General features: G+C 35.9%; 2 protein-coding genes across 2 annotated transcripts; one reads left to right on the top strand and one right to left on the bottom strand.

The window, feature by feature from the left end:
• Positions 1-3,877: 3,877 nt before the first annotated feature.
• On the bottom strand, positions 3,878-12,991 carry cetn4 (centrin 4). The gene is made up of 5 exons (XM_052574623.1): positions 12,826-12,991; positions 8,079-8,234; positions 7,282-7,410; positions 4,367-4,504; positions 3,878-4,117 (listed from the first exon to the last, which is right to left on the bottom strand). Exons 1-5 carry the CDS (start codon positions 12,826-12,828, stop codon positions 4,028-4,030), a joined length of 516 nt encoding a protein of 171 aa, XP_052430583.1. The 5' UTR covers positions 12,829-12,991; the 3' UTR covers positions 3,878-4,027.
• A 1,821-nt stretch (positions 12,992-14,812) lies between these two features.
• On the top strand, positions 14,813-16,113 carry bbs12 (Bardet-Biedl syndrome 12). The gene is given in 5 exon segments (XM_052574167.1): positions 14,813-14,992; positions 14,994-15,204; positions 15,207-15,644; positions 15,647-15,721; positions 15,724-16,113. Coding segments are annotated over 5 exon segments (984 nt in total). The 3' UTR covers positions 15,804-16,113.
• The last annotated feature ends 2,312 nt before the right edge of the window (positions 16,114-18,425 follow it).

Raw genomic sequence — 18,425 nt, 5'->3', positions numbered from 1 at the left:
TCTTAAAATTAAATCTAAAACTAGAAACTAATATAAGTAAAAACAAAGAAAGTAAATAGTGATTTTTATTTTATTTTATTTTTTAAAGTATGGTATCTAACAGTATTCAGGTAAGAAATACAGCAGAAGTCAAATCAAATGTGCAATACAACACTGTATGAATTAAATATTCTTTGTTTTTATTAAAGATACAAAATGACTCTGTTGAGAGCTGATTTTTCCCTTCTTCTTTTGATTTTGTAATATTCATGACACGCAGAACAGCAGATTTATTAGGCTGCTGTCACTTTAAGACCAACGTATACGACGCACATCCTTTTGTCTCATCTTGTTTCCTTCACATAGGAAATAACTGCCTGTTTATGTGAATACTCACCAGAGCAGCGTTTTGCCATATTTTTGTATTTGACCATTTAGACAAGCATTCGAACCCAAAATATACTTTCTGTGCGCGTCTTGGAGCGCATGCACTGGAAGTTGTCAGTATGGCGTTACCAGGTTTGGTACTCGTTCACGTTTTTTAACAACCCCTTGTAATATCAGCCATGATGCACTCCGCTTTGTCATTCATCTGTGTTTCTAGATGACTCTAATACACGGGTGGACAACCAAAATCTTCACGATATAAGTACATTTATTTCACGATAACAATAATTTTTGCTTTTAATAAGGTTTTTTTGATATCAACATTTTTGATACCATAGAAATTTCATCATTCTTTACACCAGCGTCAATATCACAGAAAAAAAAGCCATGTCTCTTACCGCTTTGACTATTGGTCTCAAACTCAATTCCTGGAGGGCCACAGCTCTGCACAGTTTTGCTTCAACCCTAATCAAACACACCTGGTCCAGCTAATCAAGGTCTTCAGGATTACTAGAAACTTCCATGCAGGTGTGATTTGGAGCTGGTTGTAGCTAAACTCTGCAGAGCTGTGGCCCTCCAGGAATTGAGTTTGAGACCAATGGACCATTCTCAGAAGTAGTTTCACAGAAAGAGTGCACATATATATCCATTTCAACGGCTTAAAATCACTTGTTTTTAAACCGCAAATGCTTAAAAATGCATTTTTTCATGACCACAGCAACCTGACGTGAATGCATAAGCGAAGTAAAGGCGATAGTCCAAAATCTGTACCAACTGACACATCGTTATATTGCCCCCCAACACAACTCTAATATGTTAATAACTTTAAAAAGGCCTGTCAACTGAAAGATGTGTCGATATATTGTGCTACATACAGACACAAATGGCTGCATTTGTTTGTTTGAAAAGTACGGTACAAGGTAGATCACGATGCAAAATCATCCGATCGCCCTCTCCTACAGAATTTGTATTTTACTATTTAAGAAATAGCATTATTGGAGGTATTTGCTTAATTTTTACCATTGCTTAATTTTAGGGTTATGGACTTAAATAACACTGCATGTTCTGCACAATTTGCATCATAGACATGGCTGCTACTACAGTATGATAATGAAATGTTGTTGTTGTGAGGGAGAACGGTCACCAGTATGTATGCAAACAACATATACACCATAAACTTTACAGCAAATCTGTCTCACATGGCTTATATGGGTTTTAGGGTTCATTTACGGTTAATTTCACATTTTCGGATCGATTTGCACCTTATGAATTCAGCTAAATATATTCTCGGTAACACTTTAGAATAAGGTTCCATTAGTTAATGTTAGTTAATGGATTAATTAACACGAACAAACAATGAATAATACATTTATTACTGTATTTATTCATCTTCGTTAATGTTAGTTAATGAAAATACAGTTATTCATTGTTAGTTCATGGTAATTCACAGTGCATTAACAAATGTTAACAAGCACAACTTTTGATTTAAATAATGCATTAGTAAATGTTGAAATTAACATGAACTAAGACTTATAAATGCTGTAGAAGGATTGTTCTTGCATAGTTCATGTTAACGAAAGTAGTTAACTAACATTAACTAATGGAACCTTATTCTAAAGTGTTACCTTGTGGTCATTTACTCACCTTCAAGTCATTTTAAACCTGTATGACTGACTTTCTTCTCTGGAACACAGAAGTAGATTTATTTATATATAACAGTTTTGATTCCTGTTTACTTCCATTGCATGAACAAAAATACTATGGAAGTCAATGGGAACTGTTTGGTTACCAGTATTTTTCAAGACTCCTTTTGCGTTTAGAAGAAATAAATAATTGCAAACAGGTTTAGAATGACTTGAGGGGGAGTAAACTATGACAGAATTTAATTGGGCGGATGATCACTTTAACAAACCTTTTTTCTAACGACTTCTTAAAATGTCAGTTTTTTACTGCATTTGTGGGAAAGTTAAAAAAATTCAACGCATGGCAATGAGGTGCTTCCCAGTTTAACACTCACTCTCGATTTGACCTTTGTTTCATCCTAGACTTGAAATGCAAATATCACAATCCACTCTTGTGTAATATTTGGTTTTGAATGCAAGTTGTCTATTGCTGTCTGAAAATCCCCATGTTACATGTCAATGTATGTTTCTGTAGAAACTTGTTTAGTTTTTTCTTACATATGACTAAAATAAGAAGGCAGCTAATAAATTTGACTTAAATGACATTTCAAAATCACTGCTGTTAGACGTGTGACAAACAGTCATAAAACTGAGATATGCTATTAGTGTTTAGTGAGTTTACTTAGTATTTAACAAAGTAGCGTTTAACAGATGACTGTGGTTTGAGGTGCTATCAGTTCACTGACATTGTGTTTTAATGATATTTTATTAACACGTAACTGATGTCATTTAGAGTTAAATACTGAGTCTGTCTATCTATCTATCTATCTATCTATCGTGCTGTGAAAAAGTTTTTGCCCCCGTCCTGTTTTTATTATTATTATTTGCTTATTTTTGTCACACTTGAATGATTCAGATCATCAAACGAATTTTAATATTACACAAAAATAACCTGAGTAAATACAAAATGCAGTTTTGAAATGATGATTTCATTTATTAAGGGAAAAAAGCTGTCCAAACCTGCCTGGCCCTCTGTGAAAAAGTAATTGCCTCCTAAGCCTAATAACTGCTTGTGCCACACTTTGCAGCAACAACTGCAGTCATGCTTTTGCGATAACTTGCAATGTTGAGTCTTCCATGTTGCTGTGGAGGTATTTCAGCTCACTCTTCTTTGCAGAATTGTTTTAATTCAGTCACATTGGAGGGTTTTTGAGCATAAATTGACTGCTTAAGGTCATGACAGAGTCTGAACTTTGACTTGGCCACTGACTTGGATGTCGTTTTTGCCCAGTCTCTTTCTATTGTTGAATCATGAACACTGACTTTAAATGACGAAAGTGAGGCCTGCAGTTCTTTCGATGGTGTTCTGGGTTCTTGTATGACCTCCTGGATGAGTCGTCGTTGTGCTCTCGGAGTAATTTTGGTAGGCCGGCCACTCCTGTGAAGGTTCACTGCTGTTCCAAGTGTCCTCTATTTTTTGGATAATGGCTCTGACCGTGGCTCGCTGGAGTCCCAAACCCTTAAAAATGTCTTTATAACCATTTCCGGACTGATACGTCAACTATTTTGTTCCTCATCCGTTCTTGAATTTCATTAGATCTTGCCATGTGTTGTTCTTCAAGCATACTTCTCTTTGATAGACAGGTTCTATTTAAGTGATCTTTATGTTTTCACATATGTTCTGTTAAAAGTCTGAATGCAATAAATAAAATAATAATAATAAAAAAATAGCACTATGAGCGGAATCTCTATCATTACCCCTTATAAGTATATACTACAAGGACATCTTTAATTATTTTGTATACATTTGTATATATAACATGGGTATGTTTATTATTCTCCATTGTGCACTCTGGGCTCGATCATAATGTGGAGACAGACCACAAAGATGCAAATACATTTTTATTTAATACTGTACAAAATATGCATAGTTTAAAATGTTTTTACAACCTTGTAGAAAAGAAAAAATGAAAGCAACACAAAACACTTCAAGTCCTTAAAGAGGCTTCTAGATATAATGGCTTTAGTGATGGAGGGATTCAGTACAGACTGGTCTTTTTCATTATCCGTAGAAACTCCTGCTCATTAATCTCTCCGTCACCATCTCTGTCGGCCTCGTCGATCATTTCCTGTTCCAAATAAAAAACCAGAGACACAATCAGGTCACAAATCAATAGTCAAAAACATGTTGTTAAAGTGCAGTGTTTCCTAATGGTGTCAGCTGTTGCTCCGTGATGAGGGATCTTATCTGATCTTATGTCATTCACTACCCACTGACTAACCAGCCAGTGTCTCGGGAGAGATAAATCGTCTGTGCGGTTTTACACACAGGAACATCCTCTTTCGGTGTTTTACCCCACATCTGGAGAAAGACGCACCTGTAATTCCTCATCCGTGAGGTTCTCCCCAAGTTCTTTGGCCACTCGCTTGAGATTTTTGAAAGAGATTTTACCGGTGCAGTCATCGTCGAATAGCCTGAAAGCCTTCAGGATTTCTTCTTTTGAGTCTTTCTCACTCTGTTGTGAAAGATAAATGACACGCTGGGCATCATGACCAAAATCACTTATCACAGTAACAGTATGCCACGCCAAGACTTTTATTTTTGCTATGGAATTTAAACTAATACATTTGTTTATTAAAACTAGACTAAAATAATTTAAAAAAAAAACGAAAAAAAAAAAAAAAACTATTTTCATTTTTTTTTTATCAATTAAATTAAAACACTAATAATAATAATAATAATAATAAAAAACACAGCACCCCACACACCCATTTTTGCATTTATTGAAAAAGAAAAACTGAAATATCACATGGTTCTAAGTATTCTGCCCCTTTGCTCAGTATTTAGTAGAAGCACCCTTTTGATCTAATACAGCCATGAGCCTTTTGGGGAAAGATGGATATCCCTGTACTTGGCCACATTCATCTTTCCCTCGATTGCAACCAGTCGTCCTGTCCCTGCAATTGAACCCCCCACCCCCCACAGCATGATGCTTCACTGTTGGGACTGTATAGGACAAGTGATGAGCAGTGCCTGGTTTTCTCCACACATACTGCTTATAATTAATGCCAAAAAGTTCTATCTTGGTCTCATCAGACCAGAGAAACTTTCAGGTGTTTTTTAGCAGACTCCATGGGGGCTTTCATGTGTCTTGCACTGAGGAGAGGGTTCTGTCGGGCCACTCTGCCATAAAGCCCCGACTGGTGGAGGACTGCAGTGATGGTCTACAACTTTCTCCCACCTCCTGACTGCATCTCTGGAGCTCAGCCACAGGGATCTTTACTTCTCTCACCAAGGCTCTTCTCCAATAGCTCAGTTTGGCTGGACGGCCAGCTCTAGGAAGGGTTCTGGTCGTCTCAAACATCTTCCTTTTAAGGATTATGGAGGCCACTGTGCTCTTAGGAACCTTAAGTGCAGCAGAAATGTTTCTGTAACCTCGGCCAGATCTGTGTCTTGCCACAGTTCTGTCTCTGAGCTCTTCAGGCAGCTCCTTTGACCTCATGAGTCTCATGTGCTCTGACATGCACTGTGAGCTGTGAGGTCTTATATAGACAGGTGTGTGGCTTTCCTAATCAAGTCCAATCAGTATAATCAAACACAGCTGGACTCAAATGAAGGTGTAGAACCATCTCAAGAATGATCAGAAGAAATGAACAGCACCTGAGTTAAATATATGAGTGTCACAGCGAAGGGTCTGAATACTTAGGACCATGTGATATTTAAGTTTTTCTTTTTTAATAAATCTGCAAAAATGTCAAAAATTCTGTATTTGTTTTGTGTGTACATTAATGGGGAAAAAAATGAACTTAAATGCTTTTAGCAAATGGCTGCAATATAACAAAGAGTGAAAAATGTAAGGGGGTCTGAATACTTTCCGTACCCACTGTGTGTATATATATATATAAAATATAAAATTCAGCTAGCTTGCCAAGACAACATTTCTAATCTTAATTCAGTTGATCCTGATATACTAAAATTACTAATAGTAAAACTGAAATAAAATTAATAAAATCTATTTTATATTTATACTGTATATACAGTAGTGGCAAGAATCACTGACATTGTAAATATGATTAAAGAAGCCTGTGAAAATAAATCTGTATTCTTAATCGTTTTGATCTTTCATAAAAAAATCTAACCGAAGTCACAATTTCATTGAAGTAAAAAAATGTGAAAATAGGGAGGATGGATGTGGATGTCAAAAAACACCAATTACGCTGTGAAACACATATTTCTCTAACGACCCCCTGTAAAACTAGTCCCGTCCGAATAGGGCTTTAGTGTGCTTGAAATGTGTTAATATGAATAGGAATATACTTTAGAGGATATTTTACTCTAGGAATTCTAGGGGTGCCAATAATTGTGGGCAACTTGTTTGTTGAGAAAAGCATTTATTTCATAATGAGATTTTCCCCACATTTTCAATTGTAAATAAAAATTGCTTTCAATTGCTTTCAATAAAAGCATAGGTTTTTGTAAAAAAAAGAATTAATAAAGATTAACAGTGCAGATTTATTAATAAATTTGTTAATCACTGTAGGCTATATAGTTTAAATCTCTAGATCAAAATTTTTAATAATTAAGATAATTAAGACAAATAAAATCATAGTAATGTCCTGCAGGAACACATGGGCAGCTTGGATCACATACTTTTCCTAAAGCTGCTCTTTCTTTTTCTACTATTTTTAGATGCATTTTGTCCATAGAAATGTGTTATTCAGTGCTGTATTTAATCCGACTGGCTAAAGCTGGATGTGCACTGTGGACAGACTATGAACTACATCACCATGTGGTTAAGCTTATTGTTGGATAATTTATTGAAATGTTTACAAATAAAAGGTAGGTTACAATCACTCACTTGATTGTGTTTACATTTATTAAAAATAAGACACTATTGTAATGTATACAATGGTCAAGATTTAAATTTTTGCTGGGAAATGAATCAAATCAACATTCTGATTATTCATACAAATTAAAAAGCATCAGTGCAAAAACTATTTTATGGAATGCATAAGTTAAAACAAAAGACTTAATGAAATGGTTAGTTTGAATTCTGATTGGATGAGCCACTTTTGAGCTTTTGTAAAAACAGACTTTGCTTGGCAACCGCAAACAACTCTCTCAAGGCTTCACTGTCTAATAACACCACTTAAAAGGAAGATCCTATCACCTTGATGTGTTTCTTTTCGGGGTGTTTTACTGATGTCATTTTCCACGTAGACACCTGAGGTTTGCAACTGTGGCCAGATAGTTGTCTGATTGGTTATATTATAATTCAGCTCGCAGACTTACCATTTTCTGTGTCATCATAGAAAGGAAATCATTAAAGCTGATTACACCTGATCCTTCTTTATCAATATCAGCGATCATCTTTTTTATCTCTTCTTTCTTCGGCTCAAACCCCAGAGCACGCATTGCAACCTATGGCAACAAGTCACTTACTCTGTTAGTATATATACACATATTGGACACATATTTGAATGAATTCACATTATTAACATTTTTAAACCATTTACTCTTGAGGTGAAACAATACAGGCAAATAAACAAGTGGTGCTCATATATCATTTGCCAGATTTTATACATTTTCTTTTTAAATTATGATACATAAATAATTTTAGCTGTGCACAGTATTTTCTGAGTCCTTCCGATGACTTGTGGATTATTGTGATGTGTTTATCAGCAGTTTAGACTCTCAATCTCATGGCACCCCATTCACTTCAGAGGATCCACTGATGAGCAAATGTGTTCCCATGAAGAAACAAACTCTCACTTTTAAGTGAACTTTTCCTTTAAATGCATATATGAAGAATATATGTAGATACCTTTTGTGGTTAATAAATCATTCTCACTAGTGTTAGAATTAATAAGACTAATAAAAATAAAAATAATAAAAGTCTATTTAAATTCCTGTTGATGACAATTACTCATTATATGTTTAGCAAATTCATTGTTGGCATTATGTAAGGAATAAGATTAGTCACTCAGATGGGATTTTACAATCAAGTCATTCCTAGATTTAGTTTTGATGCTGTCTCCGGGCCTTTAACCAATATAACATTATGGCTACAGGTCTCAAACCCTTTTTACCTTCAGTTCCTTTACATCTATGTTTCCAGACCCGTCTGTGTCAAACAGATCGAAAGCTTCTTTGATCTCCTGCCTCTGTTCCTCTGTCAGGTCTGGTTTGGGACCTGCTCTCTTCCGCTGGTTCGTGGTGGCGCTGGGTTTCCTCAAGCTTGAAGCCTTGAAAATAAAAGCAGAAAGAGAGATTCAGCCATGCTTCCACCAGGGGGTGTTTTCATGGTTTTCTTACATGTCTTATAAATGCTTCTATAAGGGAGTTCTCAGTGCACTGGAGCGATGCAAGCACCACCTCCCTCATTTCCATGCTGCACACAGAAAGGTACAAATAAAGAAATGTATAGATGAGTACATATGTAAATAAATACACATGAGAATAAATAAATACAAAAATAAGTAGATTATTTTAAACAACAAAATACATTTTCCTATTATTAAATTATTTTTTATTTTTATTTTTTTCTTCAGGTTTGGTCCTCCATATTCTTATTGTTTACGGAGTTTTGTTTTGGAAATATTACATAAATCACATCAAAATCTGAAATTCAGAATATGAACTGAACTACAAAAAAAAATGTCCTGTTGCAGACACAGATAAAAGTGTCAAAACACATTCTTAATGTTGCCTATCCTGTGTTTCTTTTTGTATTTACTATATTTTAGCACATTTTACAATAATTTGCACACTAATATATATATATATTAGGGGTGTAACGGTTCACAAAATTCACGGTTCGGTTCGATACGATACACTGATGTCACGGTTCGGTTTGGTTCGGTTCGATACGTTTTAGATACAGCAAAATGTAAAAACATCTCAACTTTTCAGAATGCCGCAAGCGCACCGCGGGTCATGTGACAAGAACCAACCAATCAGCTTCATCCTTTCCCGTAACAAGGTTGAGAGCTCAGCCAAGATGAAGGATCAGCTGATCATAGTTGTATATGGATTGCAATTTTGAAATAAATTTAGTAGCAGAGCTACTGCAAGCGATTTTTAGAGCTGCAAATCCATTTATCCTTCGCTGAAATTTCCGCGTCTCATGGAGAGAGCACGTCATTGTTGCTTAGCAAAGACAGACGCCTCATGAGCGCTTCTGCCCGAGCGCTTTGGAAAGGAGGAGAAAGACGCGCTTAGCGTTTTCCACGCGTTTTTAGGAGCGATATGTGAACGGCCCCTAAGGCGCTCGCTCACTCAGCACGCGCTGAAGGCTCGTTGCAAAATGTCGAATGCATTTAACAGACCAGAAATATAAGATCCTAAAATAACCAACAGGTCTGGTGTTTGGGTTGGATTCCCTGTAAGCTATAGTGTCTAAATGCTGCAGGGATAGTTTGCTGCGTGCATGTTTCTCCTTTTTTTTCGTCTTTTCCCAGATAGTACTGACGCATATATCCCAGATATTCCCGCTGGTGTTTTTTTTTTTTTTTTGTATTCCCGCTGGTGTACCCTGTCATGTTGCAGATGCGACATACCGTTGTTTTTTTATCCACCACTCTCTTGCCATCACCATTATAGCTTAAAGGGAATCCAAAGTGCACCCAAACACCAGACCTGTTGGTTATTGGAGGATCTTCTCATTTCTAGTCTGTTAAACGCATTGGCTATTTTGCAACGAGCCTTCAGCGCGTACTGAGTGAGCGAGCGCCTGCTGAGTAGCCTAACATAAACATATAAGATGGTGTTTTTTTCTTCTTCGGGAGTGTCAGGGGCGTTGCCTGTTACGTTGTTTGGGTTATTGGGCTACCTTGTTGAACGCATATCATTATATTTCTCTCTCTCTTTTTTTTTTTTTTTTTCAAATATAATTAAATACTCCAACGAACCGTTCGGTATACATAATGCGTACCGCGTACCGAACCGAAAGCGTCGTACCGAACGGTTCAATACGAATACGCGTATCGTTACACCCCTAATATATATATATATATATATACACACACACACAAACACACACACACACACACACATACATGGGTTTTTTATCTTGGTCTCACAAGATAAAAATTAATATAATTAATATTAAATCCAGTAAATGGTTAACAATTTATTTGTCCTACATGGACCTGTTGTGATAAAAGCTGCAGAGCTAGATCTCAAAATTGTCCAACGACTGTCCTCAAGCATGGTTCAATAAATTACAACTTTTAGAAAATAAAAGGAAAAGCATAAAGATGTTAATAATACCTCTGGCATAATTGTACAAGTATATATTTAAGTAAATGGCAATCATTTTCTTCATGCATATATTTCTGAAAGCGTAGGAACTTAATACATTTAGTCTCTAAGAGCCATGTCCTCTGGTGTGTCAGCATGTCCTGGTTTTAAATCAGCCAATTCCAAAGAAAACTTGAATTAGTTGAAGGATTCCATTCTAGGGGTGGACAATATGAGAAAGAAATTACAGGCAAAATATTTTTATCTTATATAACTAGAAAAGGTGAGGGATTGGACAAAGATCTGAAAAGTATTTTTTACTGTGCTTTGTTTGACTCAATAAGTGTAAATGTGGAACATATGGTATGCCTGTAGTGGTTCCCCTTTGTAGAGAAAAATATTTTCTAGTTAATTATCTATTTAAATGTTTTAACAAATAGGCTACTGTATTCCTGTGATCAAAGCTGAATTTTCAGCAGTATTACCCCAGTCTGTCATATGATCATTCAGAAATCACTCAAATATGTTGATTTGATTCTCAGTCACCATTTCTGATTGTTGTCAATGTTGTAAACATTTGTGCTTATCAATATTCTTGATGAAACTATTTTTTCAAAATTCTCGGTGGATTTCGGCAGAAATAGAAGGGGCATTGGTTTACTGTCATTGATTTGTTGTTTTAGTGTTTGTGAATCTTAAGTATATTCATGATCTGCTTTACATTTACTTGGCACTGAAAGTCATTTCACAAACTTGTAACTTTCATGCTTAAGGCAGAACCATGTATCATTCACTTAAATTTCTACATGTAAATGTAGTGTTACTGTGGCTCAGTGTTAGAATATTGTGTTAACAGCACAAAAGGTTGTTAGTTTGATTCCCAGGGAAAACATGTTAGGTAAGAAAAATGTATAGCCTGAATGCACTGTAAGCTGCTTTCGATAAAAGAGTCTGCTAAATGCATAAATGTAAATGTGCATGGTTCCCTGCAATACAACGGAATTCTTCAATCCCGCCATCTAGTGGTCTGTTATTGATACAACCACAACTACTATTTACTTATCACACAAGTAAGTGGCTGCATGATAAGCGGGAAAATGATGCAGTGTATTTATGGAACCCGTCTCACTCGCAAAGCCCTCTGCATCGCAGGTGATCCCACACACCCGACACACAGCCTCTCTAGTCTGCTGCCATCAGGCCGTGGAAGAACTGACAATAAAGCAGACTTGACTTGACTTGACTTGTATCCACAGTACAGCAAAATCCATATCATGAAGCAACATAATAACACACCCACCCCTACTCCATTCATGATGATCATGTTACTGAAGCCCCAGTGAAACCTATGGCGAGCACATGGAAAATGTGTCAGAACTGTTCAAATATTTAACTGTTTTGGAACCACTACAACAGTGTTATGTTTTGTTGTCCTTTGGTGCGAAACACCTACATTATTATTCTTTTTTATTAAAAACTTTGTTGATATTATTGTATCAAACTGAAACTTTCTCCTTTGACATCAAAATTAAACAGAAATCATTTAATAGCTACCATGTCTGTCCTTTAGTGGGACGTAACATCCTATGGTGAACAGATTTGTTTTTATCTCAAAACATCTAAAAAAACCTAACAAACGGTTGAGTATTGCAATAGGGGACATATAAATATCACTCGATCTAAAATGGTATAGTTTTCAGCGGTTTTGAATGGATGACAGCAAAGTTTGTCTTGAAATTGTCCAAGTCATGGGGGAAAAATTATATTAATTATAATTTAAAATTAAATAAATAGCACTATATGAAAGTGTCTAATAATGAAGATAAATCTCTCTCATGCGATTTATGTATTCTAAGAAGTTGTTTTTTTTTTTTTTTTTTTTTTCTGTCACACCATAGGTTACAGTTCAGTAAAAAAACAAAAAAAACAAACAGACAAAGAAGCAAACAAAAAGTAGTAAAAGAATTGACGAGGCTAGTGACCCTTTATATTTTCTCAAAGATCAGACTTCACACTACATAAATATATGCATTTCTTTTTCAAAAAAGAAAAAAAAAAGCTTTCTTTGTCAACTAATTTACACACACACACACACACACACACACACACACATATACTGTGTGTATATGTTATAATATATATATATATATATATATATATATCGTCTTTTTTGCAGTGGTGTTAATTAACAGCAATCTTCTTCTGCAAGGATAAATAAATGTTAATTAAATCGCATTTACAGAAGTTATTTAAAGGCTAATCTCTATTTGGTGGGAGATTTTAGGAGCTGGATTAGTTTCATGATCACATACACATACAAAACGTAGGTTTGATGAATTAGTTTAAAGCAAGCACATTTAACCTTACTGTAATGAATAACAGTTTCTATGTTACCTCAATAAAAGTGTTTTATTCATATTATAATTTATAGAAAACTGTTTATGCCTTTCATCTCAACAAATGAAGCTAATGTCTCTCTGCAGGTTTAACGCAAAGAAGCTAACCGTTTTAGCATAACGAACATCTACTTTTATTTAGTTTCTTCTAACGTGAATCCATTTATGAAGTTTCAAAATTAACTGAATCTTTACTTACCATGTCGAACGTTTAAGAGAATCAAACCACAGCTTTGCAGCTTGCATGAAATGTTGGTAAACAAGAGTAGGAAACGCTGTCAATGTCGTTGGTTTCCTGGAGCTCGTTTGAATGGGAGTGGCTTCTGAGTGATTGACAGCAGATTGATTCAATAGCAGTTGCAGCCTGTCTGTGTAGGACGTATTCTACCAATCAAACATCAATGGGCGGGGTTTATTAGATGTAATTGACAGTTTGTTTCGTTTGGCATCTGTCTCTTAGCAACGAGCCGTTAGAAACAGGTTACGCTTGTGTTGTTGTAGTGCGCTGCGCATGCGCATTTCAGAATATGGCCACAGCACGTAAACAATGCAGCTCAGCTGTGAAGCTTTGTAGCTTCGGTTTGCTTAGGGTTAGTGAGCTACGACTCGATGTTGAGTTGAAATTTGATCCAAAATGATACCCACACATGGGTGTGAATGTTTCAAATACAACAATAGCTAATTTGCCAATAAGACTGCATAACCTCGAGTCGACCATTAATTCGATTTACTAATTTTATATAATATAGCAGCATTTGATGCTTTAATCTATGTGAAAAGTGTGTGCAGGATACACCCATTTGATGACATATTAAATATGGGCTTAGAAATCAAATATTAGACTGTTGATCTTACTATATTGACACTGAGAGAAGAAAACACAAACACTTGAGAAAAAAATGAATTGAGCTTAATACTTTTACATTACATTTAGTCATTTAGCAGACACTTTTATCCAAATAGACTTACAAATGAGGACAATGGAAGCAAACATCAATGCCTTAAATTTTATGCAAGCAGCTATTGGTAGCCAGTGCAAATTGATAAACAGAGGTGTGACGTGTATTCTTTTGTTTTCGGCTCATTAAAAATATATACTACTGCCATGTTCTGGATTAATTGTAAAGGTTTGATAGAACTGGCTGAAAGACCTGCCAAAACAGCATTGCAATAGTCCAGCCTGGACAGAACAAGAGCTTGTGAAGCATGTTCAGAAAGAAAGGGCCTGGTCTTCTCGATGTTGAATAAGGCAAATATGCAGGACTGGACAGTTTTAGCAATGTGGTTTGAGAAAGTTAGCTGATCATCAATCATAACTTCAAGGTTTCTGGCTGTTTTTGAAGGAGTTATGGTTGATGTGCCTAACTGGATGGGGAAATTGTGATGAAACGATGGGTTTGCTGGAACCACGAGCAGTTCTAATAATATTAATAATATAATATCAATAACAACAACAACAATAATAATAATATAATAATAATAAATATAATAATAATATTTTACAGCTAAAATGTTGATATATTTTTGGAACTTTAAAACTTTTTAAATGTATTATTTTCGTTTATTAGAATTTTTTTTTTATTGTATGAAGTGTAATAAAAATGCAACTTAACTATATGTTTTCTCAGTGTCGGATGTAAAGTTTTAATGTTTGTCAGTAGTACAGTATTTCACTGTGCAGTATCTTAAAATCTTCCAAAATCAATTTTTCTTAACATGGTTTCAATCCTATAAATCCTATCGATAGCAATCCTATCACAACACACAGCTAAATAACTTTTGTAAATATTAAGAAACCAGGATCTCATTATTTCTTTTTCACCGATGTGTGGAAGTGCCAGTGTCACTCAGCGCCGCAACATCGGACTCCAGCTGTTAGAGGCCATAGCTGGCACCACACATGGCTTTCTGGGTCCCAACAAACGGCCCAAGTTTATCCAGGATGAAGACGCTGGCGATGTGATGTTGGTTAGCTCCTGTTCACGGCTGCTTAAGTGTATCGAGCTGGACGGCTCAGTCAGACAACTTCTGCAGGCCCAGCAGAAGCTCTTGCACTCCCGGACGGGCGCGCTGGTGTTTCTGGCTGGAGGCTGGAGTAGAGTTGCATAAGAGTGTCTAAGCAGAGGAACAACTGTGATGGATATCAAAACAGCCATGAGGAAAGGACTAGAGCTGTTTTTGGTGGTATGCAAACAATCGGCAAAAGTTTCTTGCCAGAAACTAAAGGACTGCAAACCTTCTTCAGCTCTAAAATCAGCGATCTAGGACAGAAAGATGTTGCACATGGATGTCAGGGTCAGGTGGTAAATATCGCTTTGGTGAGCGGTGATTTGTGCGAGAAGTATCACCATATGGGTTTTAATAGGCCCTGGGAATGTCATGTACATCACGGATCGTGCTAACATGTCTGGCGTGAGTCTGGAAGAGCGTTAGATTGAGAATGCCTTAAGAAAACTGAAAGAATTCAGCATAGATGTTGTGCTTGTGAGTGGCATGGCTGGCGTGAAACTCAAAGAGAGAGTTCTTGGTGCAAACGCCCTTGTTATTGAAAGTGTTTAAAGCAGCTTTTTAAAGGACTTTGTACAGGCGTTGTTCCGGTTTCGTACATCACACAGATTGACGAGAACTGTGTGGGACAGGGAGTTACAGTCAGTCAACAGAGAGATTTCAGCGAGGTCAGCATCATGACTGCAAGCACATCTCTGGTCACGGCGGTCACAAGCAGCTCTGTATATGCTAAACTACAAAGCTTGGAGGATCAATTTTGGAGCTGTGCTCATCGGTTGCACCAAGCTCTCACAGATGGGAAGTTGCTGCATGGTGCAGGAACCACCAGACTCATTTGCATCCAGCAGCTTCATCAATATAAACAGAGAGAGATGGAAAACCCACAGGAAGGTGTGGAGCAGGAGCTGATGGCCAAAGCCCAGATGGATTATGTCTCCACTTTGATGATGAACAGCAGGTCGGTGGGGTCTAAAGCAGAGGGTTTCACATCAGATGAGACTTTATAAACATGGAGAAGCCATATGACAGGATGCAGATGGAGCTGGGGTGTATGATGGTGTATGATAACGTGACTGTGAAGTCTGAAGGAGAGCTCTTGATCTGGTGCTTCTGGTGCTTCAGTCTGACACGGAGATCATTACCGCTGTCAGTGAAGGAGAAAATGTTTGATATCTCAGGCATAATAATTCTTTTTAATTAAAACAGAATTTTAACCTTTTATTTTTATATATTCGTCACTTTGAAGTTACTTCAGGTCTTTTCTATATAAATAACAATATGCTACAATGCATGATATCATGAGTGTTGTTCCAGGCCTGAAAAAATGAATGTTTTTGTTGAATTAATTTGTGTTTCATTTATTATTTGTCTGTTTTATACAACAATTCATATGCGTTGGAAATTAATGATTAAGTTTTATATATGATTATTGAAAATGCCTAAAAAAGGAATAAATACATAAATTCAGGACTAAAATATGTAGGGGAGATTTGGTGATCCATTCATTCTTTCAGTATAACCTACAGATTTTGATTTGTAAATGACATTTTATAAAGATGTACACACAAACACACACAAACACACGTACACACACACACACTTTTGAGGAAGTCTCCTGATTGTTTGATAGAAAGATAACCAGTACAGATTTCAGTGCAATGATGTTCTTTTAAGTACATATAATTCATTCATCCTTATATCATATACCATTTAATATCTTTATACCATTTAAATCTAGTTGAGACTATTTTCATTTGCATCACTTTTTAGCGTACTATAGTAACACAACATGGGCAAAAATGAGCATTGCATGCATAAATATTCAATTCATCAACAGATGAAATCTTAGTGAAAATATTTAAATATTCTGCTGTTAAAATAATTAAAATAAACTCAAATTATATTTATCTGTATAGCACTACATTCATTTAAAAAAATCTATACAGATTAGAATTATATGGAGATTTATTTATTGTGAAAACCAGGTATGTCGATACAGCTCCCAACAGACTGTACAAAGCAGAATGAGACTGATTATGTAAGTCGTTATTTATTTATTCATTGTGTCAGAATTAATATGATAAAATAACATATTAACCGAAACTGAATTGTTTTTTTTTAGTTTTTTAGTTTTTTTTTAAAACATTTTTAAGGGCACCTGCACTGAGGGTCCCCAGATTCAAGTTTGTAAACTTCTGAATACAACATTGAGAGCAAGCGACGGATTATCTGCTTAAAATGACAGAAAGAATAAAATGTCAGAAAAAGTTACAAAATGTATTTAAAAATTTTTTCTCCCTATTTTAATGCTGCTGTGGAACACAAGTTCAAATATATTTACAGATAAACCATATATATTTGCAGAGCACACTGTATAAAATTTACAAAATACAATATACCACTAATACAAATATTTTTATTATCGATGGTGCTAAATTCACACTGTTTGAACTAAAAAAAGCATTGATAGGTGTTAAAAATACCTCACCAGGGAGAGATGGGATATGCTATAAAATGATTGAAGAATTATCTGATGTGGCAAAAAATGTAATACTGGTTTTATATACCAAAATTTGGGAGCAAGGAAAACTGCCTACTGGGTGGAAAAACTCAGTAATAGTCCCTATAGGGAAACCAGGAAAGGATAAAATGAATGTCAAAAACTACAGACCAATAGCATTAATGACTAACCTATGTAAACTCATGGAGAGGATGATTACTAAAAGGTTAGTGTACAAATTAGAAAGCAGAGGGCTGATTACACCATATCAGAGTGGATTCAGTAATGGAAGAACAACTATGGATCCGGTAGTCTGCCTGGAGAATGACATATGTAAAGCACAAGTTAACAAAGAATCTGTTTTGGCAACCTTTTTTGATTTATAGAAGGCTTATGGCATGCTGTGGAAAGAAGGACTTTTAATTAAGTTGAATAAAATGGAAATAGGAGGTAAAATGTTCAATTGGATCAAAGATTTTTTAAAGGGTAGAACCATAGAAGTCAGGATAGGGTCGGAGTCATCAAGCACATACATAATAGAAAATGGCAACCCACAAGGTAGTGTATGCAGTCCAATTCTTTTTAATATAATGATTAATGATGTGTTTGATGAAGTGAACCAAAGGATAAACAGGGCATTATATGCAGATGATGGAGCGTTGTGGGTAAGGGGCCGTAATATTGACAATTTACAGCAAAGGATGCAAACAGCAATTTAATCGGGTTGGAACATGGTCATTTGACTGGGGGTTCCACCTCTCAGTGGAAAAAACGCAACTCATCTGTTTTTCTAAGAAAAGTGTAATACCCACAATAGATCTCAAGATAAAAGGACAATCTCTCAAACAGGTTAATGACTTAAGATATCTTGGTGTGTGGTTTGATAGTAAACTTACTTTTAAAAATCATGTTCAGAAAATGGTAGACAAATGTAAGAAAGCAATCAATCTTTTGAAGTGTCTTTCTGGGTACAGTTGGGGGCATCAGGATCTTTTTTGAAAATAATTTATATTGCAATAATCCGATCAGTGTTTGACTATGGATGTACAGTATACAAAACACTAGCAAAAACTACATTAGCTGAACTGGACAGGGTGCAGGAGTCCTCCGAACATCAACAGCACTGCAAGAAGAAGTAGGGGAGATGCCTTTAAATCTTAGGAGGTTAAAACTTTCTCTAGCATATTGGGTAAATTTACAAGGGCTTGAAACTACACATCCTACAAAACTGGTGTTAGAAGAATGCTGGGAATATGGTCGCACTGTAAATAGCAGTTTTGGATGGAACAGCA

Source organism: Carassius gibelio, chromosome B14 (genome assembly GCF_023724105.1).
Source record: "Carassius gibelio isolate Cgi1373 ecotype wild population from Czech Republic chromosome B14, carGib1.2-hapl.c, whole genome shotgun sequence".
NCBI classification, from domain to species: domain Eukaryota; kingdom Metazoa; phylum Chordata; class Actinopteri; order Cypriniformes; family Cyprinidae; genus Carassius; species Carassius gibelio.
Note: the sequence above shows the minus strand (reverse complement) of the source record. Positions and strands in the feature narration are given on the sequence as shown.